The 23,539-nt window shown below is 51.7% G+C and overlaps 1 protein-coding gene across 1 annotated transcript in view; it reads right to left on the reverse strand.

The window, feature by feature from the left end:
• Positions 1-3,251: 3,251 nt before the first annotated feature.
• Positions 3,252-23,539, reverse strand: part of LOC144727719 (cadherin-13-like) — a 40,887-nt gene continuing 20,599 nt past the window's right edge. The window contains exons 5-17 of the mRNA XM_078606758.1: positions 22,414-22,548; positions 21,482-21,667; positions 20,804-21,159; positions 19,584-19,726; positions 18,549-18,764; positions 17,458-17,706; positions 14,982-15,103; positions 13,337-13,435; positions 11,115-11,348; positions 8,961-9,023; positions 7,664-7,729; positions 6,935-7,072; positions 3,252-6,619 (exon numbers count right to left, since the gene is read on the reverse strand). Coding sequence (XP_078462884.1) covers positions 6,506-6,619; positions 6,935-7,072; positions 7,664-7,729; positions 8,961-9,023; positions 11,115-11,348; positions 13,337-13,435; positions 14,982-15,103; positions 17,458-17,706; positions 18,549-18,764; positions 19,584-19,726; positions 20,804-21,159; positions 21,482-21,667; positions 22,414-22,548 — 2,121 coding nt within the window. The 3' untranslated portion in view covers positions 3,252-6,505. The remainder of the gene's footprint in view (positions 6,620-6,934; positions 7,073-7,663; positions 7,730-8,960; positions 9,024-11,114; positions 11,349-13,336; positions 13,436-14,981; positions 15,104-17,457; positions 17,707-18,548; positions 18,765-19,583; positions 19,727-20,803; positions 21,160-21,481; positions 21,668-22,413; positions 22,549-23,539) is intronic.

Below are 23,539 nucleotides of genomic sequence, written 5' to 3' on the forward strand. Positions count from 1 at the left end.
GCCACGGACACGATTGCGGGAGACCCCGGCGACGGGTCTCTCTGGGGAACGGGACTTTGGTGTTGACGGGCCTCCAACAGCGGCGGGCGGATCCGATCCCGCCGCTCTTAAAACCCTGTCGCGGTCGCGGTCTGTGGGGGGGCCGCCTCCCGTTCGGGATGGGCCGGCGACCCGCATGCGTTCCAAGTCCCTTTCCTTTCGTTAATTGTTGTTCTTGTTGTTGTTGTGTTGTTATAATCTCCGTTGTCTGGTGATGCCCGATGGTTGTAATTTGCTCGCATTATTTTGTTCTGTTGCAGCCGGGGAAGGCTGGGTTTTTCATCAGGGGTGGGGGAGTCATGTAATGCGAGCAAGGAAAGAGGGGGCGGAGTCTGGGTCACGTGAGGAGAAGGAGGAGTCAGGGTCACGTGAGAGAGAGGATTTAGGGGGAGAACCGGAAGGGATCTGGGAGTTGAGAAGGAGTGGAAACAGGAGGAGGCCACGCTGGGCAGTGGCGAGAGGGTGGCGCGACTGCCACGTGGTGGGAGGCCACGGCACCGTCGGCCAGCGGTGTACGTGGGGCACAGCAGAGCTAGTGGGCTAGAGTTTGTGGAGTAGAGCTAGCGGAGGAGAGCTAGTGGAGTGTGGGAAGCTAGCCGGGCGTGAAGAGCTAGCAGAGTGTGCGGGGCACACAGAGCAGCAGTGTGGCTGCAGAGCGGAGCAGCGGTGTGGCTGCAGACGGAGCAGCGGCGTGGCTGCGGAGCGGAGCAGCGGTGTGGCTGCAGGGTACACGGTGGAGGAGGTGCGGGTCTGAGCGAGGACGCCGTAGGGGCGAGAGAGACAAGAACCCGGATAAAGGACAACGGAGACCTATACTGTTTGGAGAGTCCTTTATTACAGACCTACAACATCAGAGTGCAGCGGCACATTAAATACGCACTACAATGACAATAGTTTAAAGCGATTTGAAGCATGTTTTAATTTTTATTGGGGGGGGGGGGCAGAGCTCTGTGACGTCATATATGAGGGGGGGTCTGACTTTTTGTGACGCCGTGTGACGAGGGGGGGGGTCAAAAATCGTCCAAAATCGCGTGACGTCATTTATGGACGGTCTCAAGAGTACAAACTATTATTCTTTCCACCCTCCCCCCCCATATAATTAACGAGGGCCTGCCCAACATCTCCGCGTCTCTCCCGCCAAAATGAGGGGCGATGGCTCGTTGGATGTGGATCGATAAATGTGCCGATGGCGAGCACAGCGGAAAACCCCTCGCTCCACGCTGTTCACCCAATGATGTCTGTGTTTCTCGAACACGGCGGCGGCTGGAGGTCAGGGACGTGCGGTCAGGGGAGGCAGGGGAGGCACCAGTCATACTCCAATGAAAATAGCTGTTACGAAAAGTAAAAAATATATAATAATAAATAAAATACATATTAAGATTTTTCCACTGATCTGTGTTATAAATTTAATTTTTGTACGATTCCAATCATTTTTAGAGTCAAAATCGGCAAATTTGCGGAGCTCCGCTGCAAATACAGGAAGAGACCAAAGGTGAGGCAGCAACGAGCTCAGCCTCCCCTCTGATTGCGCAACCCCTCAGTAACTGGATGGAGCGCGGGAAATACGCGCGTGCCTGTTACCATCTCAGTATGTCACCAATGTAATGTTTGTAGACCCCTTAATTTCATGTTCTCGCCTAGTAAACTCCAGGTAACTTATTTCACGTATGTGTATAAAGATATTTATGCTCGCTGGTCTCGTCATGAAACTGCAATGAAAAAGCACCAGGGGAGGCAGCTATCACATCCGTGAGGACGATTCATTTGACCACGCCTGTGTGTTTTTTGTAACGTGTGCGCGCGCGTGATGATGTAACCAGTGCCGGATGAAGCTAGTGCGGGACCTGTAGCATATGTTATAAAGGGGCCCTAAATAAAATAAACAAACATTTTAAAACACACATTTTTCACTTGCATAGTAAAGTAATTGTATTTTTTGATTTGCTATACAGCCAGATAAAATGACAAATCGATAACCTTGAACACCCAGTCGTTCATAAAAGTTGAAGGTAGTGGGACCTCCTTTGCCAGTACCAAAATATGAGAATAAGGTTTCTCCCCTTTTATCTGGCAACAATGAGGTTCCCATAGTGTAGAACAAAACAGGTGTTAAGTTGTTAAAATACCAAACTGAAACCTTTCACGAGGAAGCATGTCTGCATTAACCACAATACTTGTGGTCAAAATGCAAACAAAAAACACGCTCTGATAATATATGCATTGTCTTTGAAACTGATTGGTCCACACCAGAGACAGCTTTCTTTTGAGCCTCATCTCAAACGGTGTTAGATCAGAGGACACCAAAAGGCGTACTATAGTAATAGAGCAAGTGCAGAATCACTGAACCGGAATTGATAGCTTGAAAGCATTTAGCGCGGGGCCCTGAAAATTGCGGGGCCCATAGCATATGCTACTGTTGCTACGAGGATAATCCGGCACTGAATGTAACGCACTCAGCACGTGCGCGCATCGCTGCACGCGTCTTAGCCGCCGTCCCTGTCGTTGAGCCCGTCAGCCACGTGGACGCCTCGATGGCGAACCGCGTTTGGGGGCGAACCGGCGGACTGGAAATTCAGTGTCAGAGGGCCACCGGCATTGGGGGCGGGAAGAGGAATGGAGACGGGGTTTTTTGTTGACTAAAGTTTGTACACACGCAGGGAATGGAGAGCGACTCGGTATCCTTTGGTATAATAACAAGGGGGTGTGGATCATGTAGAATAAGTTGAACTAAGAGTGAGGGGGTGATAGTTTCGGACGCAGGAACGCAACCCTATTTGTCCCATAAGGTCTGTTATTTGTCGAACACGGTTTTGCCGAACGCGGCATTTTCCAGGAATGTCACTCCCGACTGTAAACATCATCTTTACCGGGGCTGATTTTGAGGCCATGAAAATTTCAAATATGGCATTTGAAAAAAAAAGCATTGTCCTCTTTGTAGACCACACCTTTCCACTCCACGTCAGTCATGATGATTTTTGGACGAAATTCCATCTCGCGGGCCAGTGTAGGTTGAAGGGAAGATTGGGACAGGGGGGCCTCGGACTGGTTAAGACAGAACTCGTCACCGATGTTAGCCGTGATCAGGAATCCTGCTGGGGTCACTGGGCTTGTAACGCAGCACGCCCACAACTGCACCACTGCCGCACAAACAAATCAACATCTTCAACAACAAAAACCTCGCGGCAATATGAACGGAAAATAACTCAAACATGTGACGATAAAAAAGGGTTCTTTATTTTCTTTTTCAGACGATTTTGTTCTTCCTTTCCTACCGCTGAGCCACGCGCACGTCGCCTCTGCTCATTGATCGGTTCAGCTCCAGGTACGGCGTGACGCAAAGAGAGATAGAGGCGCGATTTATTCACACTCAAGTAAAAAATATTATCCAGTCGTGATCTCGCGAGGCTCGAAGCCGCACGCGACGAGAAAGCGCAGACAAACGCGATAACACGCCAACAACACGGGAACGTGTCAAAACACGTGAGAACTTGGACAACCCTATCGATCTGAGAGGCAAGCTGCCGATTTCTAAACTCTTATGAACCGCATACCGATTTTCAAAGCAAAAATTGCATCAGACTGTAGAGTCCCTAGCAGTGGTGCTAGCAAGCAGTTGCAGGGCTAGACCTTGAACTATTTTTCACCACTTAATCTGGCAGGGCTGGCAACTGTGGAGAACATCAACCAACAGTCGCACGAGGCACACCGTGCTGCCCATTAAACCCTCGCCACTGAACGCTATGTACAATTGCGGCCCTTTCCCCATAGATAAAAAAAAACGAACGATGAAAAGAACGGCAAGTTTAACAATGTAGTGAATTGAAAATATTACACCGTGGCCATCTGACAAAAAAAATAACTATGACTGCTGCGTGACTCAAACGCCCTACAAAAATGGGTTTAGGATTGAGCTTTTCGTGAGATTTTGGGTTTACGCCATTCAAGTCCGTATCCCATATGGATCAGTGTGAATCTCATTATAATCAGTGTGAATGTCACAACGTGAATCGCACTGCAGCCAGTGTGAAAGTCAGAGCTTGAATCCCACTGAAATTCGGGTGAATATCACTGCCTGAATCGCACTTAAATGACTGTGAATGTCAGTGTGAATCCCACTGCAAACAGCATGAATGTCAGCCTGAATCCCACCGAAATCAGTGTGGATGTCAGAGCCTGAATCCCACTGCAGCCAGTCTGAATGTCACAGCTTGAATCCCACTGTAATCAGGAGTAAAACCTGCAGTGTGAATCCCACAATGATTCAAATGTCAATCCCACTCCGACAAGATTCCTTTTGGCGAGTCAGGTTTTTGTGTGGCTCCTGCACGCTTCCACGCGATCTGACGCTGTCAGCCACCTCTCACCCGCGACAGCAAAACAACAACGGCAGCAGCAGCAGCAGCAGCGAGAGCAGCGGCCGCACGACGTCAAGTAAAACAAACCCATAACTTAGATCTACCAACAACCCGCAACATCAAACACACAAGGGCACTCGGGAGCATCGTGCCCTCCCCACTCACTCCCACAACACCGACGGCCACTTGCAGCCGGCACCTCCCGTCGCCACCCCCAGCCCCCCTGCCACCGCCCCACAATCTCTCTCCCACTGATGGAATCTCCCAGAATGGTATAAGTCTGGGACGATGAGTGGGACGAGTCATTGAATCTGCTGCAAATCGCTACGTCGGCATCGGCCAAAAAAGCACAAATAACAACAAAAAAACCTCATACACGTTCTTCAATAATACCGCGTGTGGCCTTGAAAGGAGAACTATGTAATAGGCGACGTTTTGGGCAATGGCCCTTCATATCACATACATCAAATTCAAATGTGCTATGAAGAAGGGTCATTGCCCGAAACGTCGCCTATTATATTTATTTTAGGGCCACAGCATTATTGCCGAACGTGTTGAAAAATTGCAATCGACTGCTTTATACAAGGGTGGCTTTCATTGTCGACCGCCCCCCATATCCCGTCTCCTGAAAGCGGGAAACCCCCAACAAGCCACTCCCAAAGGGACTTGGCTGATGATCAATAATGCCATCACCATCGCCAAGTCCATCACCTCCCGTCCAGCGGCACACGCGGATAAGAGGCGACATTTTTTTCCCCAACTACGTTGGAGTTATCCGATTGGTCGAGTGACCGAACAGATAGTGAGTAGAGTAAATCGATGGCTTCAATAATCGAATATCCTGGGTCCAATCTGACTTCAACTTCCAAGAGTTTAAGGCATATTGAAATCTTCGTCAAGTTGTTTTAATCATTTAGCATATTCAATGTTTAAATAATAATAGCAATAATTATATTTATTTACCCACAAATCCTAGGATTATTGACCAATTTTTTCTTTGCGGAATAATTTTGTTTCATGTTGTAGCAAGCCGGCAGTGGCCAGAGAAGACCCTCCACACATGCAAGGGGATGACGGATAGCGAGGTTTTCACACGTGAGTTTACATCCCATTTTTTACTCCGCCATCTCCTGGCCACCTGCGCCATTCGGGAGTTCCGCAGATCTCCGCGTGATCCCAGGAGCTCTTTCCACCGACGCGCTCGTTCGCAGGCGCGTGCCGTGGACTCATCGCATCGTGCTCTGACCTCACGCCCTCCTTCTCCTCCATCCGTCCTCCACGGCCAAAGGGAAACGACCGTAATTTTTGTCTTATTTTTTTAACAAACTATTATCTATTCGTCGGTCAAAATTTCCCACGATGTTTTTCATTTAAAAATTTACTTATTAACACAAAGCCCAGACAAGTGAGCTACCCGACGGTCACCGCCGGATCGCTGGTTTCGCTCTGCCGCATCGACATTGCCGACATCGCGGCGGCTTCCCCGGGTGGCCCAGGTGAAAGTGCGTCGCTCACTCCTGGAAAGGGAGCTACCTGAGCCCACTGAGGGGGGTCCCTTTGCTTGGCTAAGGCCCAGGTGGGGGTGCCGTGGTCACCAGGGGCCGAGCCCGCTAGTCCGGTACGCGGGGTTGCCAGCGGGGGTGCAAAATCGCGGTGTACGAGGAGTGCTGGGATCGGGGGTCTGTGTAGCGAGACCCCACGGTTAGAATAGGAAAGGGGTTAGAGCTTTGCAACGTGGGTAGAAGAGCCGAGCGCGGATGTGGAGTGTGCAGGCAGTGCAACTGCAACGGGGCCCACAGACCAGAGGGGCTCAGGCACTGGGCTCCGAAGAGGAGGGGATATTGGACAGGGGGCCGCATTTCATTCTTTACACCAGGGCCCATGCCAACCATGAGGGGTTGGGGTACATGGGATCTAGGGGTTAGCATTGGGGGATGGGGGTGCGGGGTGTGGGAAGCTGGGGTTAGCACGGAAGGAAGCTGGGGTTAGCATGAAGGGAGAGTTGTGGTTAATAAGGGGAGGGGAGTTGTGGTGCATGTAGCTGGGAACTGGGACGTGATATTATTTAAAGGAAGTTGGGCGACACAGCGTGAGAAGGGAGAGCCGGGCCGTTACAGCATGTCTTGGCACACAAGGGAGAACTGGGAGCCGCCCATGGTGCCCTCCTGGTTGAAGATGAGCAGTGTGTCCGGAGCAGCCACATCCTGGTCCAGGATCTTGAGGCTCTGCAAACGACCAATCGGAGACCGACAAATATAAACAACCAATCGAGAGATGGCGAAACGACAGCCAATGAGGGACGGCCAATGATCGAGCAATTGTTGAGACAATCAACAATCAGAGAATGACAAACACCAATCAAAGACCAACAAATAAAAATCAGCAATCAGAAACCATAAATAACCAACCAGTCACTGAACCAAACATAAAGCAAAATAACCGACGACAGCTAAGTGGGTGTCGCGTAGGTGTCATGGGTTAAAGGCTCGGGGTTGGGATAACAGAACGGGGATTGAGGGTAGGGGTCATTGAGTTCTGACCTCTGTCATGAAGTAGGCTGTGTCTCCTCCGCCCTGGCCCATCTGCCCCCCACTCTCCATTAAGGCCATGTCCGAGTGTTCCATGGTTTCCCCAGAGTACTCTGCAAAGCCACCCTGGAGCTGCTGCTGCTGCTGCATCTGTAGTTAGAGAAAATGGGCAGATATAAAACATGTTATTATCATATTATCACCTTTCTTATCATCATAACTACCATGCCCATTGTAATAATTGTACACGGCATTATTGTCACCGTATTACTTATATTCATCGCTGTCATCATCATCATCGTCATCACTGTCATCATCATTGTCTCTTGAGCAGGACACGTCGCTAGAAGAGACGATGACTGGTGGTCGATATTAACGACAGAGTGGAAGTCAAATGACAGAAGGCGCTCAAGAAAGAACGTCCCCCCCACCGCCCCCCCCCCCCCCGTTCAGGTGCTGCATGGCTTCCTTGTGTTGCATGACCGTAAGAGATTGCTCAGGGAGGAATTCATTCATTTAGCAGTGGACAGATCACGGCCAACAAGGTCACCAAGACAAAGGTGCATGCTGCGCTACGAGCCCGGTGACACGAGTTCGATTCTCACTCGCGCCCAGTGGCAATTATCTGAACTGGTCCTGGGCCAGTCCCTAGGTCGACTCAGTCTCAGATGTGTACCCGGTGCAGTGTGTAAATATCGCCACTTGGGAGACAAAGGCGAAAGGCCAAGGTCAGAAACTTACGTCTATACCGCCGTTGACGCAAGATCCACGTGCGAGCGTGGTGATTGGCCACCCGCCACCACCGCCCTGCGCGCGTACGGACAACACAGAGACAACGGTCAGCCTGTGTGGCAACGCTGGAGCGAGTCACAGTTAGCGAGCACCTATTAACCCCTTTTCCATTCCGATGATGTATACGTACGTCATTGGAACGGAATCAGAAGAAAAAATAAAATAACTTTATGGGTACTGAGGCTCCATAAAGCCAGGCGGGAGGGCGTGGCACAGTTTGGCGCCAGCTATCATAGAGTGCGGTCGTGTCGCTACGGTTCTCTGCGGTGAGTACACGGTCTTTAAAAAAATTGGAGATCCGCCTATATAAATAGAATTCACGTCAACTGCTTGCGTGTTCTGAGATTCACCGGCGAACGGGACCCCCCACGCTGCAACTTGCGAACGTCTGGGAACGGGAAAGAGTCAAGGCCGCAGGTGTAATGGCCGAGGCTAACAACAAAGTGGCAGCCAAAGGAGGAAGTGCGTCCGAGAGGATGTCCCACGTAGCGCGTGGTGTGATGAGATGGGCTCAGAATCTTTATTTATCCTGCAGAAATCCAATGAACTATACAGCTATACTCTTTGGTTCTTTCGGTAAAGTCACGTAGTTAATTTTATTTTATTCATTTCTACCTACTGACTTTACGGAAAGAACCAAAGAGTATGGATTTCTGCAGTCACGAAAGCTTCAAATCGAGCTATGCAGCTCTTTTTCACAGACGTCCAGTATTTCACAGGTGTCTGGGCTCGTGGGCACAAGCTCGCCGACGGATTGTTGCGTCGCAAGAGTCAGGGATGGAGATGCCTTGCCAAGAACCTTCAGCGGATAATTAATGAGTTGAATTCTTTGATTACATTTGTTCTTCCCAGAAAAAGCCTAATTTTGATTGTCTTGACTTTTACAGGGAGGCCCTGCCATAGTGTCCGCAGTAAGGGGCGATGATGAGTGCTACGCATCATCCCACATTTAATAATTTGGTTGATGGTGACGATGACGGAAACCACTTTCCACCAATTTTTGGCAACAAAAACCGGCCCGGTCATCAGAAAATGGTGGCGATTGGGATATGTTTTGGTAAAGGTTGATGCTGCCATTACTTCTGGTTGAACCTGTTGATTGACAATGATAGTGATGATAATTCTGCGTATGATGATGACAATTTACGCGTATTTACGATGACGACAACATTGATGAAATATGAATATGAGGATGATGACGTTTATGATGATGCTCATGATGATGATTGGCTGTGTCATGCCGTACCGCATTGACCATGTAGCCCGAGCCGTCCATCTCAGTGTCTGATACAGAGCTGTGGAAGGTGCCCTGGGAGAGACAAACACGGCAGAGGAGGGGGCGAGAAATGTGTTCATCAAACCTGTCGTAGATTCAATGAATAATGACAGCAGACTCGTGTCCGAGATCAGCATACACGTTCAAAAGCCAAGTTAAAAAGTCATGCCCAAAGAGCAATGATGTCATGCCATTCTATGACATCATGCTACAATGCAATGACGCAATCCACACATCATGTGACTCCCCAACAATACCAACCCACTCAACTACCCGCTCAATGAGCCCATCACTCAACCAGCCACTCAACTACTACTCAATCAACTAACCGCTCAAACACACAACTAAATACCCAGTCACCCACTTAAACAACAACTCAAACACTCGATCGCTCAATCAGCCACTCAAAACAGCCAAACACTCAACCACATGATCAAACATCCAAATAACCAATCTATATATATAAAATCGCAAATCTGTCTGTCTGTCTGTGTGTGTGTCTGTCTGTCTGTGTGTCGCCGGACCATACGCAGTTTCATTGGACGAAATGTGAGGGATTTGCGAGACACGATTGGTCCGTTTGGTTTTCCACGGCGGTTGCCCCTGGCAACGGGTAGCGACGCATTCGCTGCGGGGTGGACGCCATTTTTAATTCCCGTTAAAAATATGCGCACGCATTAACACGCGACTCTGAGGTAAATTCATCAAAGTTTCACGTCCTCTTCACTCCCCCCCCCCCACCCCAATGTGTGCAATTACTATTATAGGGTCGGTAGATTATAAAATTATAGCGATTAGACAGTATTATTGTAGCGCGGGGGGGGGGGGGTAACGGCCCCAGTACCCAGCCTCAGCCGGGTGGGCAATCTAGGCGAGGCTGGAGGCTCTGCACGGTACTAGGCCTCGACACCCCACCCGTGTCAAGCGACGACTTTGTGGTATAAACTCGATATACCCAGCGTTGCCCGGGGGGAAAATACATTTAAAATCTTCTGAAAACTTTCAAACATTACATACCAATGAAAAAACAACTGTGTAATTACTTTTAAACCCGACGCGCCAAGAATCGATTCTTTAAATGTTGACTGTACAAATAGTCATTAAGCTGGGTGAGCGTACTGGCAGTCTATAATGTAGACTGTAGCCTGGTTATTAAGCTGGGTGGGTGTACTGGCAGTCTATAATGTAGACTGTAGCCTGGTTATTAAGTAAAGTGAGTCAATTTGTAACACGTAGGCTTTCGCGACCATTATTCATAAACAACGTTATTGGGTTTAGATCGCCTTATTTATTAATGTGTTGTAACCCTCCACCACCCGACACGGCCAATCAGTAAAAAAGTGTCACGTTGATAAAAGACTAATAGTTGGTAGTGAGGGGAACATTTTATTTTGCGTTCAAAATGCTTTAAAAATACACTAAACGCTCAGGTAAATTCTTCACTGCGTGATGTCCCCCCCACCCCGATGCGTGCAGTGATTACTACTATACATTTGCTAGATGCTACCACTATAGGCCGTAGATATTACTGCACAGCGGCCGAGGAGATCGTGGCTGGGGGGGGGTAGCAGGCCATCTGTGTATATATGTAAGGTTATTAAGAAATATATTTTTCACCCGGGCAACGCCGGGTACTTCTGCTAGTATACTTGTATGATGATGATGATGAAGGCAATGATTACAGAGATAATGAAGATAACTCTCATGGTGGTGACGAGTGCTGCTGATGGGTTCACTGTTCGAGATGACTCATTAATGAAATGCATTTTAGATGATTTGCCTGCTAGAAATGTCCACATGATAATTCACTTTGTTGAGCTATCATTTGTGGCCAGGTCACTTCTGAAAAAGAACTGACAGCTCAGTGAGCCTTACCTGGTAAAATAAAAAGAGTTGAGTTTACATTTATACATTTTTAGTGATTTGCTTATCTTTTCCTATACTTTGCATTCCTATCGGGTTTTTTTTGTATTGTTTGTTGTTGTAACTTTCTGACCCGCCCCCCCGCTACTGGGCATCCGTGAAAAAAAAGATGAGCTTTGCAGCTCATCGGATTTCTCCAGGATACATTTTTTTTCTTAAATCTGATTCTGATCTTGACGACGACGACCACGGAGCGCTCACCATTTGTCCGTTGCTCATGTTTCCAGCCGCGCTGTTCTCCACGTAAGCGCCGCCTCTCATCGCTCCGGCCCCTCCGCCCGCTCCGGCCCCCATGCCTGCCCCGAAGCCCGCCCCTGCAGCTGCCCCTGCAGCTACCCCTGCAGCTGCCCCTGCCGCTCCGGCGCTCTTGGCGAACGACCGGCCCTGGTTGAGTCCGGACTCGCTCTCCGTCACGGTCTCCACCTGGTTCACGTACTGCCGGCGGAAGTGGGAATGGGACGTCGTCAACAAGCCGGAGAGCCACTCCGGTAAGCGAGGCCTGCTGCTGCCCTGCAGGCGAAGCTAATGCATTTCCCGAGAGACTCAACCAGGACCCATGCATGGTGAGCCGACAGCAAATCTGTTCACTCAGCTAGCCCTACCCACACAGGCAGTGACCTCCTCACCCTGTGTGGCAATGGACCCACACCCACTGCTCTTCGGCCCTGCCAGCCCCACCCACTGCTCAGGTAGCCCCTTCCACTGCTCAGGTAGCCCCTCCCACTGCTCAGGTAGCCCCTCCCACTGCCCAGATAACCCCTCCCACTGCCCAGATAGCCCCTCCCACTGCTCAGGTAGCCCCTTCCACTGCTCAGGTAGCCCCTTCCACTGCTCAGGTAGCCCCTTCCACTGCTCAGGTAGCCCCACCCACTGCTCAGGTAGCCCCTCCCACTGCCCAGATAACCCCTCCCACTGCCCAGATAGCCCCTCTTACTGCCCAGATAGCCCCACCCACTGCTCAGGTAACCCCTCTTACTGCCCAGATAGCCCCTCCCACTGCTCAGGTAACCCCTATTACTGCCCAGAAAGCCCCACCCACTGCTCAGGTAACCCCTCTTACTGCCCAGATAGCCCCTCCCACTGCTCAGGTAACCCTCTCTTACTGCCCAGATAGCCCCACCCACTGCTCAGGTAACTCCACCCACTGCTCAGGTAGCCCCTCCCACTGCCCAGATAGCCCCTCCCACTGCCCAGATAGACCCTCCCACTGCCCAGCTAGCCCCACCCACTGCTCAGGTAACCCCTCTTACTGCCCAGATAGCCCCTCCCACTGCCCAGCTAGCCCCTCCCACTGCTCAGGTAGCCCCTCCCACTGCCCAGATAGCCCCTCCCACTGCCCAGATAGCCCCACCCACTGCTCAGGTAACCCCTCTTACTGCCCAGATAGCCCCTCCCACTGCCCAGATAGCCCCTCCTACTGCCCAGCTAGCCCCTCCCACTGCTCAGATAGCCCCTCCCACTGCCCAGATAGCCCCTCCCACTGCCCAGCTAGCCCCTCCCACTGCTCAGGTAACCCCTCTTACTGCCCAGATAGCCCCACCCACTGCTCAGGTAACTCCACCCACTGCTCAGGTAACTCCACCCACTACCCACATAGCCCCTCCCACTGCCCAGATAGCCCTTCCCACTGCTCAGGGAAACCCACCGGCTGCTCACAATGTTCTGGCACTGGGACAGCCTTTATTAAAACCACGGGGGCTGTCAAACAACAACAGCAACATACAACAACGATTAACAACAACAGCAAACACAACAATAAGCCTTGCTTGGGCTCCAGCACTGATGGACAGTTGTACAGGTCCTGGCTGGGAAGAGTCAGTCTCATGAGTCTCACACACACTGATCCCCCATATAGCCTCTAACAACCCACTGGGGCAAGTGCTGTTAAGCGAACACCTATGAAGACCGACATGACACACGAGGTGAGTGGTGTAGCTAAGCACCACGTCAGACTGCCTTTCTCTACCTACTTGTGAACTTTATAAACTACACAAGGTACCTATTTGAGGCTGAGACAACCTAGCGGAAGCCAAGACCTGTTCAGATATTCGCCACTATGTTGGTCCTCAGTAGGAGATGGAACTCGGGTCGCCGAGTGTGTGGCGTAGTGTCCTAACCACTACAACTATTGCTCCGCACCAGCGAATCACTCAGAAAGACAAAGATTATCCCTATAGCCTTAACAGACTGTTGGGGAAAATACTGTTTAGCGAGCACCTACGAAGGCCAGCACAGCACACGAGGGGGTGGGTGGCCGGCACCACGCCCGGTCGCCTTTGTCTCCCAAGCGGAGATGTTTACACACCGCACCAGGTACACATCTGAGACTGATTCGACCTAGGGGAGGCCCAGGACCAGTTCAGATAATCTCCACTGGGCGCGAGTGAGAATCGAACTCGTGTCACTGGGCTCGTAGCGCGCACCTTTGACTTGGTGACCTTGCCGGAGGAGAAGTTGGCGCTGGCGGAGCTTTTTGTGACGAGCGGAACGATCTCGCTGTGTCCTTGCATCCCGCCCAGTGCCTGTGTGCGCGTGCGCGTATATTAGTTTATGTACGTGTGTGTTTGTGTGTGTGTATGTGTGTGTATTTGTGTGCGTGTATTTGTGTGCGTACGGGTGAGTGGGTATGTGTGTGCATGCACGTACATGCGCGTGTGTGTGTGCGCGCGTGTGAGACAGGAGAGAAACACAGGTGGACAAATTAGCAATGGGTCAGTTGGTACAGTTGCTTGTGGCTAGGGGGAGGGGGGGAGCAGCCTCCACAGGTGAAGCTGTATTCATCCATAAGTGGGTCCCCTGGGCATGACAGATAATGCCCCGCCTGGTCCTCACCTTTATGAGGAGACTTTAATAGAGTCAAGATTCTGCCTCTCCAAGCAAAAATAAAATTCTGCCTCTCCAAGCAAAAATAAAACATCGACCGAAGTTGTATCCGCAAGGGTTTGGCTGTACAGCAAAACTAATAGATCAGTTCTGACTTCATGGATTTCATCAGCAGGGTCATGCCTGTTATATCCCAATGCTGCTGAATAACACTGGGTGTAATGGACTAAAAAAGAACTAATACATTTTCCTGTATGTGACTAGATAAAAAATTAGGTCTGTTTGTTGTATTACTAAAAATGCTCCACCATATGCACGTGAGTTTCTGCGCGCTTATTTGCTTGCGTGTGTGTTTTTGTTGTTGTTTACGTGTTCAGTTTGTTCGGCAACCTCTGTTGCCGCCTTGTAACCCGGCGCCTAGGCAGGCAGCTGCCTCGCACGCAGCCCGTTTGGCTGTGTGGTGGTCACATGGGCCGTGTCAAACACGTACGCTCACGCACGCACGCACGGACACACGCACGCTCACGCGCGCTTGCACACCGGCAAGCTTCCCCTGTGCAGACTACATCGAATGTTGGGGCTGGTGTGGTTGGACAGGAGTGTTTGAGCAGGTGTGGTTGGCGAGCAACCAGCAAGGCCTTCAACACCACGTGCGCCCGGCCGCCTTTGTCACGACAGTGCCAAGGTTTTCACAGACCGCACCAGGTCTCATTCAAGGCCGAGTCGACCTAGGGGAGGCCCATAACCGGCTCTGATATCGATGTTAGTCATGGTCGTGGAATCAAATCTGGGAAGTCGGGTTCATAGCGCCGTGCAGTGCTAGCCACTATGCCACACTCATATAAAGTAACAACACCATCCCAACATTCTATCAAATACTTTTAAAAACCCAAAGTGTTTTTTTACATATCAAATCAGCCACAAGGTTTTCAGCAGCACTGGCTTCAAATACAAGCAAACTGGGTCGTTCGCAACATTCAGTCTCTCATCACGAGAGCTCGGCCAGATGTTGATAGGCAGGGACCCTCTCGTATGGATATGAGTCCCACAGTTTTACGAAGTCCGTATAGTTTTTTTGGCTAACGGAACGCGTAGAAAATATGTTATTTCATTATGCGGAGGGGCAGGTGATATGCGACGGGGGCGTATTGTCTCCTTATCTGTATTTCCGACCTTAATTGGGCGCTCGCTAACTCCCCGACCCGCCGATTCGCTAACTCGCCGACTCGTGCGGCCGTGGCTCACCTTGTCCTGCTCCTCCCCGCGCGTGGAGGTCGACAGGGAGCTCTTGGGAAGCTCCCCCATGAGTTTCCCGATGAGGGCCTGTTTCTTGCCGAACTTGCAGCAGCAGAGCAGCAGCAGGATTCCTGAAGAGTTCGGAGGGCAGGGCGAGGCACAAGGTCAGCCGGTGTGCTACAGGCGGTGTGTGCCACAGGCGGTGTGTGCCAGGCAGTGTGTGCCACAGGCGGTGTGCCACAGGCGGTGTGTGCCACAGGCGGTGTGCCACAGGTGGTGTGTGCCAGGCGGTGTTTGCCAGGCAGTGTGCGCCAGGCGGTGTGCCACAGGCGGTGTGTGCCACAGGCGGTGTGCCACAGGCAGTGTGTGCCACAGGCGGTGTTTGCCAGGCGGTGTGCCACAGGCGGTGTGTGCCAGGCGGTGTGTGCCAGCCGGTGTGCCACAGGCGGTGTGCCACAGGCGGTGTGCCACAGCCGGTGTGCGCCAGGCGGTGTGTGCCAGGCGGTGTGCCACAGGCGGTGTGTGCCAGGCGGTGTGTGCCAGGCGGTGTGCCACAGGCGGTGTGTGCCAGGCGGTGTGCCACAGCCGGTGTGTGCCACAGGCGGTGTGTGCCAGCCGGTGTGTGCCACAGGCGGTGTGTGCCAGGCGGTGTGTGCCAGGCGGTGTGCCACAGCCGGTGTGCCACAGCCGGTGTGTGCCACAGGCGGTGTGCCACAGGCGGTGTGTGCCAGCCGGTGTGTGCCACAGGCGGTGTGTGCCAGGCGGTGTGTGCCAGGCGGTGTGCGCCAGGCGGTGTGCCACAGCCGGTGTGCGCCAGGCAGTGTGCCACAGCCGGTGTGCCACAGGCGGTGTGCGCCAGGCGGTGTGCCACAGCCGGTGTGCACTATCCCGCGTGAGTTAGCTTCACCTTTCCCATCTCAACGACCAACCCGACTAATCGCATCGTTTTCTGGGAGCCATGCCCAGTGAGACCGTGTGTGAAAGACAGTGGCGGTTGGTGACAAGAAGTAATGTTAACAAGAAAGGTAATCAGAGGAGCCTACCATTGTATGCAGGTGTTAAGAGTGCAGCTCACAAGGGTGATGATGTAATTGGACAAACAGACATGGAGAGAGACACGAATACTCACAGACATCTTGACACACGGAGATACGGAAATACACACACAAACACACTTGGAGACACACAGACACGGAAACATTCGGAGACACAGACACACAGATATGAATACACTCACAGACAAATACCGAGGCAGAGACACACGGAGAAATGCAAACACCGACACGAATACACTCACACATTTGGGCAAATTCATGTCACGGATTATGGCAATGCTGCTTGTTTTTCTTGTTCTCGACAAGCCAAGGATAAGTGAGAGATTGTGGATTCTCTCTCAGCCAGGCCTACAGCTCGGTGCGACACGGCAGTCGACTTCAGAACCCTTCTACCGCACGCCGAGTTTCAAAGCAACGATTTCATAAACTTCTTGCAGAAAATGATAATTGTTTTTTTACCCTTTTATCTGGCAACAAAACTGACACCTTTTTTACAAGGAGTCATGTTTGCATAGACCACATTACCTGCAGTCATAATGCAAACAAAAAACACAACTCTGATCATGATATGCACTGTCCTTGAAATTGTTTGGTCAACACCCGAGACAGCTTTTCTTAGAGCCTAGTCTCACATGGACCCGATGACGCCAAAAGGCGCACAACTCAAAGACAATGCACCATCAGAGTATGAGAGCTCGGGGTAAGCATTTACACCATTGGAACCTCCTTTGCCAGTAGCAAAATATGATAATTGTTTTTACCCTTTTATCTGGCAACAAAACATTATCAGAGTTGTGTTTTTTTTGCATCCCGACCGCAGGTATTGTGGTCAATGCAAACATGACTCCTTGTAAAAAAAGGTGTCAGTTTTGTTGCCAGATAAAAGGGTAAAACAACAATTATCATATTTTGCTACTGGCAAAGGAGGTTCCAATGGTGTTCTTGTAGAAATGTAAACGTTTAAAATGACGCGGTGCGATTCACTTTGATATTCGGTCATCATCATCAAGATCCATGGGCAGATAGCCTGTAGGTGTCCACTGCACGTTTCATCATTTGTTTTCGCTTTCCTCTGTCTTGTGCCAATATGGCTCAAGTAGTGGGCACGTCTTTCTGGCACCATTCTCTGTTAGGTCTTCCTCTCTTTCCAGTTCCTTACATTTTTCCGAACAACAACACACTTTTAATATCCTGTTGTTGTCCATCCTACATATGTGTCCAAACAGTTCCAATTCCCTACTCCTCACTGCCCACATCATCAGGTTGTCTTCCTCTGCTGATAATCGGTATGCGGTACAAGCGGTGTAAACATCATTACCACGGGGCTCCACTTCCCTTCGCCGCGAGTGCCATGCCCACATTATGGACCCCATTAGTGGGAGGGGGGGGGGGTCGGTGGAGGGGGGGGGGGGGGTCCGCCCCCCACGTACCGAGCATGAGGAAGCCCAGAATCCCCGCGAGGATCCCTGCCAGGGCCCCGTCGGAGAGCCCCCCCCCGCGCGACCCCGTGATCCCGACGGCCTCGCAGGAGGGCTTGGAGGACCCCGCCTCGCAGGGGCACGACGACACGGTGACGTTGCGCACCTCGCCCAGGCCCAGCCGGTCGCGCACCATGAGCGGCACGGCGTGCACGCCACGGGGGATGCGCTGGGAGCGGTACTTGAGGACGGCGGAGGTGCCTGCGCGAGGGGGGAGATGGCGGTCACGAGACGCGTGCCCGAGGTTGGCCTCACACGCACAAAGACGAAGATTCCCCCGGCCGGTCTAGCCGATTGATAGACTGCTGAGGCAAGTGCTGTTAGCGAGCACACACACACAAAACAAATACAGAGATCCCCCGTATAGCCTTGGCAGACCATTAGGACAAGTGCTGTTAGCGATATTAGGAAGCCACTGGAGTGATGCACTTTTAAATCTAGATTTAAAGCTCATTTGTTTAGAAATGCTTTTGTGTTTAGTCTGTTGTCCTTCCCCCGCACTTCCGACTAGCACGGATGGCTACGTACAGTGCAAAATAAGTTCAACATGCATACATAGAGAGAACCTATGAAGGCCGGCACTGCACACGAGGGGGTGGGTGGCCAGCACCACGCTCGGCCGCCTTTGTCTCCCCAATGGCGATGTTTACACACCGCACCAGGGACTCATTTGAGGCCGAGTCGACCTAGGGGAGGCCCAGGACTGCTTCAGACAATCGCCACTCGGGTTGGCCGTGAGCGGGAATCGAACTCGGGTCGCTTGGTTTGTAGCACAGTATGTGAACCATTGCGCCACGGTTCCCCATGCACGCATCTCCCCATGCATCTCCCCATGTCCCTGTGTCTCCCTTGTCTCTCCATGCCTCGCTCTACCTCCTCCTGCATCTGCCAGTGTCTGCCAATGTTTCTCCCGCATGTCCCCCCCCCTTCTCTCTCCTCCTCCCCACCACCACCATCACCGCCGCCTCCACCACCACCACCGCCACCACCGCCGCCGCCGCTACCACCACCACCACCGCCTCGCCCATCACGTCGCCGCTAACCGTCGGTCTCGGAGACGGTCCACGCGGAGTCGGCGGGCAGCTCGAAGGTGAAGGGCTTGCCGTTGATGTCCGTGTCGGGGTCGCTGGCCGTCACCGTCACGTAGTCGGGCCCCGTCTCGCACACGCTCACGTTGCGCGTCACCACGTCCGGCGCGTTGTCGTTGTTGTCGTCGAGTTTGACGACCATCGTCCCCGTGCTCGTGCCCGACGGAGACGCTGGGGGCAACGGCGGGCGCAGGAGGAGGAAGATGTCAGCACCGGCGGCGGCGGCCGTGTCGGCCCTCTCGTTTGATCGCCCGAGAGCTCAAGAGGTCAGGGGCCGGCGTAGAGGCTCATTGGTGTGAGGGATTGACCCGGGTGACCGAAATGGTGAAGGCAAAACGAACAAAATAAAGTGCGGCAAACGAAGCAAATCGAAATCGGAGCAGCAAACGTCGAATTCGGATCGTCGTGGAAATTGGACCTTCATAAGCAGCAACGTCAGTGTTTGTCTCTTGACCATTTAAACAATGATCATCATCGTCATCGTCGTCACTGTCCTCATCGAATCCAGGTCACATCATTTTGGTAATATCACCATTTCCACTGAGATAACATCGTCCGGGTTTCCACGGTGACCCAGATAACGTCAATGTTTCAATGGGAACCGACGTAACTGTGTCAAGGTGATAACTACAATTTCCATGACAACCTGGGTACCATCACCGAGGTGAAACTGTTATCTATCGGAGTAATGTCGCTCGGGATTCATCACCGTTCCCATGGTAACCCAAACAACATCTACTGTTCTCACGGTAACCCAGTTAACATCACCCAGGTGACATTGCCATTCCTACGCCGGTAACCTGAATTATATCACCATTCCCACGGCAACCCAAACAACACCGCCGTTCTCACGGTAACCCAGCTAACATCGCCCGGGTGACATCGACCTTCCCACGGCAACGCGACCCAAAATCTCCGTTCTCACGGGAACCATCGACACCATCACCCCAGCAACGCGGTGAGGTCGCGAGCGTCCCGCCGGTCCCTTACTCTCGTCCACGACGGAGAAGGTCGCCGTGTAGGTGTTGTTCACCACGTAGGGCGATTCGCGGTCGAGCGGCGCCCGCGTGCGGATGTCTCCCGTCAACGGGTCGATCTCCAGCCAATTAGCCGGGTCGTTCAGCTTGCCGTACCTGCGGGGCCACGCCCACAGACGGCGGCACAGATGGGTGAACACGCAGCCCCGGTTCGCGAGCGTACAATCTCATACAATAGCCAATCGATGCATCCACCTCATTGTGCCGCCCGACGTCCGTCCATCCATACCTCTATTTTATATCTGTCGGTCTGTATCTCTCCATAACATTGATTGATCTATGTTTATCCATAGACAGATCTATATCTGTCTTACTCTTAGGTTTTTTCGGTAAAGTCACGTAGGTAAAAAATAAATAATAAAAATAATAGAAGAAATAATACAAATTAAATAACAAATCACGACGTTTCGGAGGCAACACAAGCTTCTGTCTTATTTTTAAATCCTTTATATTAAGTTCACTTGCTTGCTTGCTTGCGCGCTTACGACCGTGCAAATCTTTCGGTCGTTTTTTAACCCACTTCCCGTGATCCAATCGAGCTGACATTTTCCACACAGACTCGTTGTGCGTGACAATTAATTTTCGTGAAAAATTTTTTTGCAAAATAAAAAATAATGATATTTAATTACCAATTGCTTAATGGTGGCAGGCAATCATCTGACCTATAGGTGGCAGCCATCTCAAGCCAGAGGACGAGAGGACTCTAGCCGCCACGCATATAAAGGATTTATAGTGAAAAACTTTGTTTTTTCGGGTTAATTTTTTTACCTTGCAGTCACGAAAGCTTCAAATCTAGAACTATCTCTGTCTATCTGTATATCTTTAACCCTACCTCGCCAAACACAGATCTACCTCTCTGTATTTCTATCTATGCGTGTTTCTCTCTCTATGAATGTGTCTTATCTCTCTGTCGGTCTATCTGTGTATCTCCTTGTAAAGTATCCCAACCCTCTCTGCGCACACACTCGTTGTGCCTCCATCTCTCCATCCCCGAACTCTTATCTTTCTCAAACATTTTCTCCAATTTCTTCTCTCCAACTCCATTCTATCTCTATATATATCTATCTCTCCCTCCCTCTCTCTCCTCCCTCCCTCTCTCTATCTATCCACTCTCCACCTCTCCTCACCCTCCATCCCCTGCTGTCTACCGAGTGGGATCGGTTTGTGGCTCACCGCATGATGTGGGAGGCGCCTCCGGGCACGAAGGTCGGTGCCGACGCCTTGAACTTTGCGAGGCTCTGCCCCGTGGCCTGGCCCTCGAGCCGGTCTACGCGGATCATGTTGGGCGCGAACACGGGCCGCTCGTCCACGTCCAGCACGTCCACCAAGAACATGGACATGGAGTTGTGGCTGCTGCTGCTACCGCCACCACCGCCACCGCCACCACCGCCACCACCACCGCCACCGCCGCCGCCACCACCGCCCGAGATGCTCATGGAGCTGGAGGAGCTGCTGCCGCTAACGAGCGAAACCTCGTTCTCCACGCGGATCGACAGCGACTGCGATGACGTCATCTCGTAGTCCAAGGGCTGCGGGGGGGGGGGATCGGCGAGGGGGAGGGAGGGACGCGCAGGGTCGGTCACGGGAGAACACATGGACACGTGGGGGGAATGACAGGGCCACGGGGGATATGGGGGGTTACGGATGGGGACACAGAGGGCACGGGAGCATGGGGGTCACGGTGGCACGGGGACATGGTGGCACGGAAATACGGGGACAGGTGAACGTGGGGTCACGGGGACACAGGGGTGTGGAGATGCGGGGATGTGGAGATGCGGGGCCGTGGAGGACGTGGGCCGTGCAGGCGAGCGAGCAGCGAGGACCCCGTGTGACACCGTCGTGTGGCGGTACCTTGATGAGCTTGACGACGCCCTCGTTGGTGACGGGGTCTGTCTCGATGACGAAGTTGCCGCCCTCGTTGCCGCTGACGATGAAGTAGCGCGCGCGCCACGCCGGCGTGTTCACCAGGTCGGCATCCGTCACCTTCACGCGGCCGATCACCACATCCTTCTTGTTCTCCTCCACCTTGCCGGTGAACTGCGGCGCATGCACAGAGAGAGCGATGTGGTGAGACGCCCGACAGTAGCTTACCATCAGGGTTACCATTCCTCCTATGAAGGGCACTCTCATCCTAGAAACTTGTTGTGCGATCTACACGAACTGAAGAATTCGAACGTTCATATCCTTAATTTTCACTGAATAAATAAATGCTTTGTTGCCACAGTTGTATTACCACTTCGGGTCGATTGATGGATGATTCCAGCGCTCGCCAATCCACCCCAGTTGCTCATTTGCCTCCTTATCACTCTTTTTCCCATGAATGTCACTCGGCCATCCCTCTACCTGTGGTGTACCAGACTGACTTGACTGGCTTATCTCATCCGCACTGTTCAACCACCACACTGGACTAAAACTAAATAAAATAATTGTTTTACTCTACCAGGCGAGGCCCACTGAGCTATAGAGACCTGGCCACAAATTATAGCTCAACAAAGTGGCTCATCGTGTGGAAATTGATAGCAGCCAAATACTCGAAATGCATTTTTATAAATGTGGAGGGAAAAACTGGAGGACTATGAGAAAAATCCATGCGACCATGGGGAGAGAAACTTGCAAACTCCAAATATACAGCAGCAGCAGGCGCCAGGGTCTGGATTGAACCCACGACCTCCTGCATACCAGGCGAGGGAGTTAACATCTCCTTGCCACCGCAGCGCCCACGTTCAGCTCGTCGGCTTTCGCTGGGCATCCCGTCAGGCGGCGCTGCTGCCGCCGCCCCTTACCATGTTCTCGGAGAACACGGGCGGGTTGTCGTTGATGTCCCCCACGCTGATCGAGACGGCCGTCGTGCTGGACAACCCCGAGCCGTCGCCGTTTTTGTCGGACGCCTCCATCACCAGGCTGTACGAGTCCAGCGTCTGCCGAGAAACGCATCCCCCGGCGGTCACCAGTGGCCATAGTCTCCGGATAAGGAGACGCAGGAGTAAAGTTGGACTTACGAACAAATCGACTTACGAACAGACCTCCGGAGCCTAACTTGTTCGTCTGTAATTTAGAATGTGCAATGCACGCAGTGTCCATTCAATTGAGAGACAAAATGATTTCAGAGGTGCGGGAAACCACAGACAAGTGGAGAAGACAGCCAGTACCAGACACAAAACGTTCCTAAGCTCTATGGCCCTATATAGGGATATTTGGCCAACTCTAAAGAGTGTAATTTGCAGAGGTGGGACAAAGTCATTGTTATGCAAGTCCAAGTCGAGTCGCAAGTCATCAAATTCATGACTCGAGTCTGACTCGAGTCCAAGTCACATGACTCGAGTCCACATCTCAGAGGTGGGACAAAGTCATTGTTATGCAAGTCCAAGTCGAGTCGCAAGTCATCAAATTCATGACTCGAGTCTGACTCGAGTCCAAGTCACATGACTCGAGTCCACACCTCTGGTAATTTGGGAGGAAAACCAGAGTACCCGGAGAAGACCCACACGTGCAATCCGCATACAGACTGAACATAATCTAAAAATAATAAACAAAAACATACAACACAACTGGTATTGGGCCTAACATCCCAATGCTGAAAATGTATTTGCAAATTAGTCAGCAGCCCTCTTTATTCCAGGCGATTACTGCGGAGGCATTCGTCATAAAAATACGCGCCATCTGCTTCACGGTGGACGTTAAAGATCGCGCGATGTCATTTGCCAGCGTAGGTCATTGTGTTTCCCGGGCCGTGGTCGAAATATGAAAATGTTTCCACAAATTTCTCGGTTGGGATTACGCGTGGCAGCATCGCTCCCCCTCGAAACTAACACGAAGGCTTGAGACTCAGTGAGGCTTTCCTGGGTAAACAAGTGCAATGATGATGGTGATAATAACAACTAAACTAAAAACTAAACTTTTTTTTCATTT

Source organism: Lampetra planeri, chromosome 26 (assembly GCF_965212315.1).
Source record: "Lampetra planeri chromosome 26, kcLamPlan1.2.h2, whole genome shotgun sequence".
NCBI lineage: Eukaryota > Metazoa > Chordata > Hyperoartia > Petromyzontiformes > Petromyzontidae > Lampetra > Lampetra planeri.